General features: G+C 40.9%; 1 protein-coding gene across 1 annotated transcript in view; it reads right to left on the bottom strand.

Moving 5' to 3' along the window:
* Positions 1 to 7,768, bottom strand: part of MYO16 (myosin XVI) — a 425,887-nt gene extending 418,119 nt beyond the window's left edge. The window contains exon 1 of the mRNA XM_081815515.1: positions 7,105 to 7,768. Within this exon, the coding sequence (XP_081671641.1) occupies positions 7,105 to 7,132 (28 nt within the window). The 5' untranslated portion in view covers positions 7,133 to 7,768. The remainder of the gene's footprint in view (positions 1 to 7,104) is intronic.
* Between the last annotated feature and the right edge of the window lie 5,219 nt (positions 7,769 to 12,987).

Genomic DNA, 12,987 nt, shown 5'->3' with positions numbered 1-12,987 from the left:
TCCTCCATTTATAATGACAAGCCTTTAATAATGAACGACAAAACTGCATCAATACACAAAAATACTATCACTGGATGGACCATTGGGACATAAGGAACCATGACATTCCTAAGAGTCTGTATAAACATGAGATGTATGAACAATGCAGTCAGATGTTGAATAACAGACATATACTGTAATAATTCTATCATTTTATACATTTTCTTCAATTGTTTCTTCACAACTGGTACCACAGGAAAACCGATATAGGTATAAAAGATACATATATAAATATACACAAAAGATATATATATATATTTTTAAGATTTTTTATTATTTATTTGCGAGAGAGAGAATGAGAGACAGAGAGCTTGAGAGGGAGGAGGGTCAGATGGAGAAGCAGACTCCCCGCTGAGCAAGGAGCCTGATGCAGGACTCGATCCCAGGACCCCGGGATCATGACCTGAGCCGAAGGCAGTCACTTAACCAACTGAGCCGCTCAGGCGCCCCATCATTTATTTAAAAAAAAAATTTTTTTTAAGATTTTATTTATTTATTTATTTGAGAGAGAGAGAGAGAAACAGCATGAGAGGGGTGAGGGTCAGAGGGAGAAGCAGACTCCCTGCCGAACAGGGAGCCGGATGCAGGACTCGATCCTGGGACTCCAGGATCATGACCTGAGCCGAAGGCAGTCGCTTAACCAACTGAGCCACCCAGGTGCCCAAAAGATATATTTCTATAGAGAAAGATATAGGTTAGATTTGGAGTTGTGCATAGAAATAAATGTCCAACATTAAAGATTTGTTTATCTTTAGTGGCACATTTAATGATTTCTATCTTTTTCTTAATTGTGTTAGATTTATGAGTCCTAGATTTATCCCTGGTATGAACGTTTTATTTTTTCTTTTATTTTAATAATACTCAATAAAACTCTTCATAAGATATTAAATTATTCTTATAATTCTCATAAACATAAAATATTCCTATAGTTTCAATGTACTGTTTTAAGATAACTATCAAATTGGAACAGTGTGCGATTTAGTAGAAATACACGTACTATCGAGCTACATATCTTATTCCAATATTATTAAATTTAAATTGCAAGGTGAATTTATTTTAAACCCAGTTGAGAATTTTTTTCCTTTAAGACTAGTTGAACAATTTAGTATTGAATGAAAACATAAATATTTGAGAATAATAAAAATATTTTAAAAATCAGAAGGGACTTGCCTTGTCATTTATTAAAGTTACTATAAAGCCACAGTAACTAAAACAGTATGGCTGTGAGCAAGGCAAATAAATTGGTGTAGCTGAACAGAAACTAGAAATAGATGCAAGTACATTTTGGAATTAAAACGTGACAAATATGAAATTATAACTCAGTGGTCATGGTGCATGTGGAAAAAGAAGGCAGGGTGGAAGGAAAGAAGAGGTCTTCAGTCAAGAACACAAGCATCATACACTTAATTTTACAAGGACTAGAAATTTAAAATATAAAAATAAAAGCTTAAATAAGACGAAGACTAACCATTTAGTTTGGAAATAGACAACCCAAAGCAATAATAAATAAATAAATAAATAAAACCAAAATCCATGAAACCTTGTTTCCATAAATCATTTAGCAACTTAGATGCCAACAAATGCCCAAAACAAAAAGAGAAAAAATAGGAGAGCTATCTTCAACACATATTCAGGGAAATATTGATATTTCTTAATATAAAAGATTACATAAAATTGTTAAGAAAAAGAAGAAACAGTCCAAAATAAAAATGAGAATAGGTATGAAGAGATGGGGCCCATAAGAAATGAGAGAATCTCCTTATTTATTAGTAGAATAAAATTAGACCTTTGTGGGGAAACTGTATTTCAGCCAAGGTACTGACGACATCAGGAGAAGGACAGCACCCAAGGCTGATGAAGACGCAGGGATGGGCATTCTCGGCCAATGGTGGGAACCTGAAGCGCTACAGCCTAGCAGAAAAAAATCTGGCATTTTCTACCACACTTAAAATTACACATGCCATTTGATTCAACAACACTGCCTTTGTGAGTCAATACTTTAGTAATAGAAGCCAAAATGCTAAAATATAATGTTTTAATGCCTATCAAAAAGGGAAGTTTATTGATGAATAAATGGTCTAATAAACGCTATGGGATATTACTTAGCAATCAAAACAAGAATACTTAGAAGACACATGTTTACTGACCAGAAAAGTTGCCCCTAGGAAAAGGAGATGTCAGAGATAAAGGTACAAATCTGGGAGAACACAGGTGAGGGTTAAAGCCCCAGGAATGGATGGGGTCAACCAGGGACTCTGTAAGGTGTCAGGGCCAACCTCTACTGAGGAAAGCCAGCAAGGAGGCAAAGGAAGAGTTGCCAGTGAAATAAGAGAACAATCCCAAGAATCGGAAAAGAAGAGGCAGAAGTCAAGTGACTAATGTCCCCTGGATTCTGCCACATAAAGATGGCTTAACTCAGGTGGATTCCGTGCAGTGGTCAGTGGAATAATTTGTAGAGCATGAAGGGGACAAGGGTCAGAGATCATGTGTACAGGCAATTTTTCTAAGAGTGACCATGAAAACACAGAAATAGGATGGTGGAACATAAGGTCAAGGGCGACTGTTTGATTATCTGAAGATGGGCATGTTGGACCAGGTATGAATGCTAGCAGACATGATTCAGTGGAGAAGAGACTGAGGGTGCCGGAGAGCAGGGGTACCTGAAGGAGGGAGGCGAGAGGGGACAGAGTCCAGAGCACACTGGCTTTGGACACGAGGAGGAACAATCCACCATCACAGAAGAGAGCGGACAAAGAGATATTCACACACCAGCGCCTTTGCAGATTGAATGGTAGGAAGATGTGCTATTTCCATCTGATGGCTTCCATCCTCTCAGGATGGGAAATGTAAGGATTCTCTGGGTGTGAGCAGCCATGCCTCCTGGGGAAATGGCACGAGCGAGGGAGAGTGTTGCTGTCTGAAACTGAAATGAAACGAGTCTGCTTCTGCTCCAGCCTCGCCTTCAGTGATCATCCAGCTATTCTGGTGTAAGGACAGACAGGATGGACAGTCAGGTTCAAGCTGGCTTCAGCATCTCTCGCTTGAGTGCAAGGCAGAGATCAGGGCGAGGGAGTGGGAGGCTTCAGTGAAGGACCACAGGCCTGACCTGGGCAGAGGGCGGGCCAAGGAGGCGGGGAGGTGATCCTGCGACCATCGGGCTGACATTTCGGCGAGCTCGCAGCATCACGGGGCTCTAACTCGTGAACGGCATGCACAATCAGTGAAAGATCAGGGAAGGCATGTTAGTGGAAGTAGCATTTATGAAAACCCGTGACAAGAGGAAAAATAAGGTGACCTTGGTACCGGGAAATTTTTTAGTATGCAAAAGAGCAGCCTTGATGGTATAACTCATCCTTGGTTGCTGTGAATGAACCAACAGGTCTGGAGTCTATTCATTTTAAATAACTTTAACTCACCTCCTCCTGCAAACAGTGCTGTCTGACCCCATATACTTAAAGAAGTAAACTGGGAAAGATAGAGGCCAGGCAGAGGTCTGATTCCTGAGGCACCAAAGAGGATTTAACAGGGCAGACCTCATGCTTCTGCCCATCGTTAGCAGCAAGCCGGAAGTATAGCTCCATGGTTTTACAAGGCCCTAAAACACTGTGAGCCCATTCCTCCCCCCTTCCTCTTGCACTTCAGCTGAGGCATCTGCCGGCCTCCCTCCCTGCCACCTCACCAGGCGCAACTTGGACAGAATCACACCCATCCAAAGACACCTCCTGGCCACAGAAATACAGTCCAGGAAACCTCAGCACTTTTTGCTGTGACATCCCTCGGCTTTCCTGCTACATCTTGCTTCCACGAGACATTTTTAGACTCCAGTTTTTTACCTTTTCTATATAAGATATATGGAACAGGCAGAATTAGGCCAGAGCCCGTGGAGTCAGAAAGGAATGTGGGTGGAGATGTGGGTCTCAGCCATTTATTTCTTCCTCTGTATATTCTCTCTTATGTGGTCCTCAAGTTTGTTTTTCTGTCAAAGGAAAACATGCCCACTATGGGCAATTTTGAAAATACAGGCGAGGGGCGCCTGGGTGGCTCAGTCGTTAAGCATCTGCCTTCGGCTAAGGTCATGATCCCGGGGTCCTGGGATCGGGGTCCTGGGATCGAGCTCCGCACTGGGCTCCCTGTTCGGCAGGAAGCCTGCTTCTCCCTCTCCCACTCCCACTGCTTGTGTTCCCTCTCTCGCTGTGTCTCTGTCAAATAAATAAATAAAATCTTAAAAAAAAAAAAAGAAAATATAGGCGAATTTAGAAAAGTAACAGATAATCCCATAATTATAATTAATTACATAATTATATTCTGAAATCAGTCACAATTAATATATGGACACTTATATTTTATATTTATATATGAATAATTAATTATAATTAATAATATAATTATTTATATTATATTAATTATAAGGATAACAGAGAGGCACCTGGGTGGCTCAGTCATTAAGCGTCTGCCTTCGGCTCAGGTCATGATCCCAGGGTCCTGAGATCGAGCCCCGCATCGGGCTCCCTGCTCTGCAGGAGGCCTGCTTCTCCCTCTCCCACCCCCCTGATTGTGTTCCCTCTCTCACTGTGTCTCTCTCTGTCAAATAAATAAATAAAATCTTAAAAAAAAAAAAAAAAGGATAACTAACAGAATTCTATATGCTACGGTGATTATTCCATAAGCCAGAGTCAACCACTGCCAGAATCTGAGTTTAGACCTTTCAGTATATACATGCTTTAACATTAAGTAACGACTATTTCCCTAAGTGATATTGAAAGTTCCTTGTAAGCATTCTTTACCGGTCTCCCCAAATCCAGCCCTCAGGTTCCCCTCCTAGGATGCCATGGGATTCTGCTTTTGCCGGTTTTCAGAAGCTCTTGGTCCTGCTCTGGAATTGGAACACTTCCTGCCTTGCTGTCCAGCTGGGAAGTGGACATGGTGTGGGCATGAGTCGGGGCCAGGATGAGAAGACAGGCATGTGGACGCTCAAGCGAGGAAGAAAGAGTGTGAAGAATACGGGCCCACGAACCTTGCCAATAGATTGCCCCAATATGAGGGACAAGAGAACACAATATGGAAACAACTGATGCACTGAGAACAACAATTAAGCTGTGGCTTATGATCCTTATCAACAAAGCCTCTGATGCTGGACAGGCCCCACTTTTCCTTCTGGACTCTCTTCGTCCTTCCGGATCCAGCTTGACTATGACATGTCCCTTGACTGGTGGCACACAGTGAGATATAATTTCTGAACTCCTTTAGCATTGTTGCACCCTTCCACCACGGAAGACAGTTTTTGACATTTCCATGCTTCTTTTCCATTTTATAGACACTACCAAACACCGAGCGTAGAACACAGTCGGATCTTTCATAAGTACTATGTAATTACTTGGATAAATCCATCAGGAACATTTTTTTCCAGGTATTTGAAACATTTCACTATTCACTAATTTTATATTTCATCCAGGCTGCAAGCATTGACTCAAATGCTTCCACTGGACCAGACATCATCACTTCTTTTAATTTCCCAAAATTCTAAAGTCAGATCATTCAGCTGGAACAAAAGGAATATAAGGCAGCAAAGGGAAGCCTCATGCTCTATTTGGTGACCAACTGCTCCCTGAACCTCCCTGAGTCCTGTCACTCTGTCCTCTGTGATTTTGCCCAGGCTCTGCAGGTACCTTCCAGCAGGTGTGTTCACTCTGCCTAATAAGCACCCAGGTTCCTTACAGAAATGGTGCAGAGGGCTTCCTCTGCAGAGGTACGGGAACGAGAAATAATGACATTCTGCTAGTGCAAACAGGAGGGGCAACACGAAAGCCTGCCAAGAGTGCTCTGCTGCAGACATTTCACCAAGATAATAACCTCAAGATTTCAGGGATTAAAACAAACAAACAAAAAATCCTATTCTCATAATTCCTAAATATGCTGCACACACCCAATTTTTGTTAAAGAGTTAATTTTCCAACTTACAAACTGATCAATGAATTCCTTTTGGAATTAAAATTGTCCAGCAAGCCCAGTGCATGCCTCTTCTGGGTATGGTGAAGAATAAGTAAGGCATTTTCATTTTCATTCATCATAGATATTTCACTCCTATATACCAACCCCCACAAAAGACAAAAGAAAGGTAACGATTTTCTCTTTCTCAATTAGCATTATTTTTCACTCTCCTTTAGTGCAAAACTCAAGATGCATTCAAACGTGTTCCCTTCACAATGTTACTTTAAATGGAACATTGTAATGCCCTTGGCCAACAAAACCCTCACCCTAAGGGGAAAGCATTTTCTACTACTGTCATCTGTCACTTTAAGACAATGACATACATGTACAGAAGTTTTCACAAGTGCCACATGTATATCCAGCAAGCCTTTTTTGCTATAAATATGTCTCCTTCTTCATGATTACCATCCGGAGAAGGTTCAGAGGCAGCTTTTATCTAGCTCGGAAAATTGTTAAAAAATCGGGCATTGAAGAAAGCCTTTCTCGACTCATCAGAAAGCCAGTGACAAACTATTTTTCACCACACCAGTATCAGTGTAGAGCATCTGGTACAGATGCCACTCGAGTCCCTGAACACTTCAAGGTGAATGATGCAAGGACAAAAGTTTACAGTCAAGGATAATCGGAAAGATCAAGCTTACAAGTTGAGCACTGGATGCAGGCAGAAGCAGTCAAACTTGAGAGTAAAACAGGAACTAAATGGTCTCAGCCATACATTCATGAGCTAAGTTTTTATGCAAGCACTGTATTAATGTATGCTGATATCCAGAAATATCCTTCTCACATTCCTTTTTACCGATTGCTATTTTTTTTAATTACTGCGTATATGTATTTTTTTTTTCTTACAAAGGTCAACTTTTAAAGATTTCTACACTATCAACATTTGGATCACACTGGAATAATTTCAGCACCTGAAATTAAGAGGAAACACATTTAAGCATGTAAAACATCTTTCAAAGTCACCATCCTCTGTCACTCAGCTGGACGTGGTATACCAGAAGACCCGCCTGAATTTTGGCATCTGCATATCCTATTTCAAGAAGACAACCGTATGAGCAAAATATCCAGCTTACTTACAGCACTTGATAAAATGATAGTGAGACATCCTTCCATCTCAGACAGCAATCCTGCTACAGGTTCCAGCATTCTCTTCTGCTACAACTGCAGTCCCCAGGAAATGCATTATTTAGAGCCCTGACTCAGGTAACAGTTTACCTCAGGATGCATTATTGAACCGAGGCTCTGTTCCATGATCGTGCAAAAAGCTTCAAACTCATTCTCATTCAGCAGCTGGAGTTCAGCTAAGCCTCTCGGTGGAGTCGGAGCTACTGCTGCTGCACGTGCTCTTGTAGGTCGGCTGACTGACAGGGCTCCTGGTGCCACAGTCCCGGGAATAGTCCACTCTAATTGGTGCTCACATGCAGCCACATTCTGCCCACACAGAGGTGTGCTGCACTGCGGCTCTCCCGGTCCTGCCTGTTAATGGCTTTTCAACAGCTTTCAAATGGCAGCAAACTAGCTGATGAGTGGGCTGGAGGGAAGAAACCGAATGAGGGATCCTCAATCTTATTTGTGCACGCTGTCCACAAGCCAAATGTGACCAGATTCTTAGCCGGTGGCAGAGCTGATTATTTTTAGTTGCCACCAGTTGCTGTGTGTGAACAGAAAACGGAGAGCAGGACCTCAAAATGCCACCTCTTAGAATGAGAGAGGTCGTTTGATCCGCCTCTAGTAACGAAGAAATTACATTGCATGGCGCAGCCCATTTTTTTGGTTTTCTCTGCAGAATGTGAAACTTAAATTATCCCCAGAAAGCTTCTGGTTTGCATAGCTTTACAAATTTAGGAGTCTGCTACCTCTGCAGACTGCAATGGATTTCACTGTACAACCGGATGAAATAAGTCTGAGTGAATTGGAATCAGAAAGAAAGAAATCTATGGTCTTCGAGGGTTATTGCAATAAAAATAAATACCATGCCCCTCATGCAATAGCCGTGTGAGCCAAAGAAAAAGGTCATGTTTAAGTCACTTACAAATGCAAATTAATTGTTTTTGCAAACTGATGCTTTTTTATGATGATCTCTGCCAGTGAGTTGACACAGTCTAGAATCTGTGTTTTAGATTTTGGGGCATCAGAAAGACAAATATGAACAATATATTAAACATGTATGTCCTTCTGTGGTAGAAGCCTATGTCTGGGATTCCCTTACTGAGCAAAACTTGAAGAGCAGCACCTTTATTAAGCAGAGAGATTATAAAATTCAAACCTATGCAACAAAGGGTCATGACTTAAGTTTTCAATGAGAAATCATTCTAATCATTTTAGTAGTACGACGTAGAAGAACAAGTTCAAGGTTTGGTCAGAATGGCCTGAGTTCAAATCCAGATTCTACCATTTACAAGAGTATCAACTTGAACAAGTCATTTTACCTCCTAGAGCCTCAGTTCCCTCACCTACACATGGGAAGTACAATTCCTAACCCTAACAAGGTCAGGAAAACGCCTATCCAAATTCTAGTTCATGCTCTTGGTCTGCACTGAAAGGCTGTCATCAGTTTAACAAGGAAAAAACAGCTCTATGCTGAATGACTGCAATGCGTATTTTCACTTGTTTTCCCAAGAATCAGAATGAGGAGTTTCAGCTGTTTTCAGTAATATGTATTCTTCATTAATTCATTCATTCCACAATTAATTGTTGAAAGTCTGCGTTACACAAGTCACCATTTTAAGGGCTTTTCAGGAATAAAAATTGCCTTTATATACAAGGAATATACAGTCGACTATTAAGATTTCCTTATGTGTCAACTGTTTCCTAATAAGACTGGAAGAGACAACTATGTATGTCTGTTATCCAACCGAGAGCAAGGCTCTCTCACCTCATGACAAGTCTTCGTATACACATACTGTAATTATGAGTTTATGTGAATGTTGTCCAGTGTCTCTCTGGGGAAGGTGCTATCCATCTAGCTATCCCTATGCCCTCCTCTTTTAACACAAAGGTATGTTGTCTACATACCTTCCTTAAATATTTAAATTTCTTAGTTTTCTGCAAATTGCATGCCTCCCCATAATACTCAACTGAGCTCTATGACACCATTTACCCTTTGAAGGGAAAAAATTAACATATGCGACTCAGATAAAGCATGGTGTGCCCTTGGCAAAGACAATATGTTATTGATTTGGGCCCCAAACAGTCTGTTATTAACTAACTCACCTCCCCCTAGCCAACTTAAGAACTCTGAACAAAGTCCCTGTGAGCAGTAACACCTCTCCCCATAGTTCGGGGGCTCACTACCAAATGCGTTTATTAATCTCTGGTTCATTTATTCCACAGATATTTGGCAAGTCATCGTACACTGAGACCCACGGGAAGGCTGACTTCACCCCTCCCCTCAAAGTGCTTGTCGTTTGGAGAAATATTGACAGTCACGCAAGCCAGGGTAGGGTAGAGGGCGAGAAATTACAAGATGGGAAATGTACATCTCTGAAACAACCTAAAGGAGAAATGTCCAATCCACTTTAGAGTTGAAGGAGGCTATCCTAAGAGATGTATTCTACCTTTATTATAATACTTAGGGTGTGCTTTTATGCATGTATATACATACATATAATTCTCCCAGATTAAAAAGTTCTCTCATCTTTTTTTTTCCTCCAGAAACCACATACTTGTGCTCAAAACACTAGTAGAACTATGTTTGACCACAAAGACATACAGCTTTGTTTTTCCTCATTGTCAAACAAAAAATTTATGCAGGCATTAATACAGAGGGAAAATAATTTTGGCCCCATTAACTTTATTCCCTTTATAAAGTAGAAAAATGATAGTAATTTACAAGGGGTTAAAATTTCTTGATCTCTGCCCACCCCTAAGAAATTCAACTCAGTGTCAAGAGATCAGATTGATCATTTCAGGATTCTGTGAATCTGATATAGTAAATATAACATCAGAATTGGCGATGGTAGTAGTTAGGAAAGACTTAGATTGGATTAGCTGTATTCTTAGTAACCTATCTGTTTTACAGATTATGATCATTAAGACAAAATGTAATCATGCAAGGGTACATGGGTGGCACAGTCAGTTGGATGTCTGACTCTTGGTTTTGGCTCGGATCGTGATCTCAGAGTTGTGAGATCAAGCCCCACATCGGGCTCTGTGCTCAGCGTGGAATTGCCTTGGGATTCTCTCTCCCTCTGGCCCTTCTGCTCATGCTCACACTCTCTCTCTCTCTCATTCAAATAAATAAATCTTTAAAAAATGCAATCACGCATTAAAAGAAGTTATTTTTCACTACAACAAAACTTACACGCTCAGAAAGCACAAGTATTTTATTATTTTATTATCTTTCAGGATTACTACAATGACCAACTGCTGTCTTTGAATGTCACACATAACATTTCAAAAGCAATTTGGAACAATAAAGAAATTCCTTTCTCTCTTTTATACACCAAACAGTTGCTCACTATTCACACTATTTCTGATAAAAACACATGATTTCAAATGTTAGTATCATTATACACCAGATTTTTTTCAAATGATTTCCTGGCCAAAAAAAAAAAAAAAATATGAACTGGTATGATTCTAGTGACAGGCGAGCACTTTACAATTATGCACTTGCTTATTATTAAATATTTTTTAAAGTGGGAGGGGTGTGATACACAGCTTCAGAATCGGTTTTCCAGTGAAAGCTCACAGGTGAAATACTACTCTCCTTAGACCTCTTTTTGGACGGATCTATTAGGCCAGTCTTTTCATAGATAACTTCTAAATCTAATAGTTCTGCACTTCTTTCATACTTTATTAAATGATGGAATTTAAATTCAAGTTTACAAACACCACTAGTTTCAGTAGGGTTCATATACACAGTAGATCACTATAAAAATTCCAAGTGAGGCTATAAATCACATGCACAATTTGTTTGTAATTCAAATTCAAGCTCTATGAAGTAGGCCTCTTTGCCTCTGCTCTGGGAATGGGCTGCTTATAAATACTGACTTTGATGAAAAAAAAAAATCACACATAGGTTTTGATCCACACTTAATCCCCCCAAATGGCTGGGAATTAAATTTATAGTATAATCTGCCACAATTACTGAATGCTTCTGGGTAGATGCAGCCACCATCTTGTCTCCTGGGAATAACACTCTGGTTTAGTCAGCTGAGGCCCTCTATGACTTACGGGGCCCTTTTCTGAAGACTGCAGAGAAAAAAAGATGTGAGTTGTCAAGAAGGAAGAGACTTCATTAAACTCAGTACCTGCTAGAAAATCAGCCTCACTGGTCATCCCACAGATGCCTCAGGACCAGGATCAAGCCTGCCTTGCCTGACCGATCAGACCCCTACCTCTCTAACCAGCTCCCTTTCCATAATCTGCCACTTGTTGGGACTGATCTTGATTTCAGCCAGTCTATTACATCATTGGCTATCAGATTCAGGCCTCCCCACTTTCAAACAGTCACACAGATCTCCTTCCAGAACCAGCGGCCATCTAACTTAGATGTAGGCAATCGTGGGGCCACAGAGGAAGGAATTTACAATATAGATCTGCACAGCTGGAAAGAAAGGAGAGGTTAACACGGACCACCCTTTCTGTGGCAGCAGAGCACTGAGGATGCTAACCCAGCTGAGCACTGTTTAGTGCCTAACTGTGAGCATGTAATATAAGGGCGAGAAAATGCTCATCAGCCTCAGCACTAACATTTTCATAGAATAGTATTGTAAAGTAAAAAAAAAAAAAAAAAATGCAATTTTAAAATTGCTCCACAAATGGAATGAAGATGCTCTTTATGTAATGCAACATAGAGTACTATAACATATGCATATATGTGCACTGATATGGATCTATATGCACACACATGCACGCACGCACACACACACACACACACAGGCTATATGTGATACTCTAGTTGTTTCATAAAGGCATCTGGTTACCCACATTCCCTTTGTGATTTTTTTCTCCCTAATCAAAATGAAATGCTTTGAATTCTAATATGAAGCAATTAAAGTAGCCATCAAAGAAAGGAAATTTGTAAACTTTTGCAAATGTATCCACCTGAACGTTAACACCATTTGGAAATCTCTCCAGCGTACTGGTTACAACTATCCAGAAGGACTTGCCCACTTTCAGTTATTGCTCCAACTCACCAAAATTTGACAATGAACACGGGGGTTTGCATATCTTAACTGTAAATGAGACATGGACTGTGCTGCACCTAGGTTTGTGTGCATGTGTGTGTGAATACACGGGTACGTGTAAGCAAATGAGTAAGTACTCTCTGCCTTGTTCTTCAACACATTTGTGGGGGTACATGGCTTTCTGTAAGTGGGGGGCAAACAAAAGGACTTTTTTCTTTTTTAAAGATGATTTATTTATTTGAGAGAGACAAAGAGCACGACCGGGGGGCGGAGGGGCAGAGGGAGAAGCAGACTCCCCGCTAAGCAGGGAGCCTGACACCGGGCTCTATCGCAGGACCCCGAGATCATGACCTGCGCCAAAGGCAAACGCTTAACTGACTGAGCCACCCAGGCGCCCCATACAAGCGGACTTTCAGTGATGAAGAAGGCAACTGTAGAGATTAGTGATGGCCTGACGAACAAAGCTCATCTAGGTGGGCAGATCGCTACACCACTGTCACTAAAGAAACAGTATCAGTGAAGTATTTTGATTATGTAAAAGATCATCTCAATTTTCCTGAAAAAGAAGAAAGGAATTTGAAGGGGATTAAATTTCGAACCTCTCCTTCCTAGGTCCCCAATTGATATGCATTCCTTAAAAAAAAAAAAAAACGTCTCAGAGCACCTGGGTGGCTCAGTTGGTTAAGCATCCGATTCTTGGTTTCGGCTCAGGTCATGATCTCAGGGTTGTGAGATGAGCTCCACATTGGGCTCCGTGCTCATCAGGGAGTCTGCTTGGGATTCTCGGTCTCCCTCTGTCCCTTCCCCACTCATGTGCGTATGCCTGCTC

The sequence above is a fragment of the Leptonychotes weddellii genome, chromosome 3 (genome assembly GCF_054177405.1).
Source record: "Leptonychotes weddellii isolate Sample4059 chromosome 3, ASM5417740v2, whole genome shotgun sequence".
Taxonomy (NCBI): Eukaryota; Metazoa; Chordata; class Mammalia; order Carnivora; family Phocidae; genus Leptonychotes; species Leptonychotes weddellii.
This window is presented reverse-complemented; position numbering and strand designations above follow the sequence as displayed.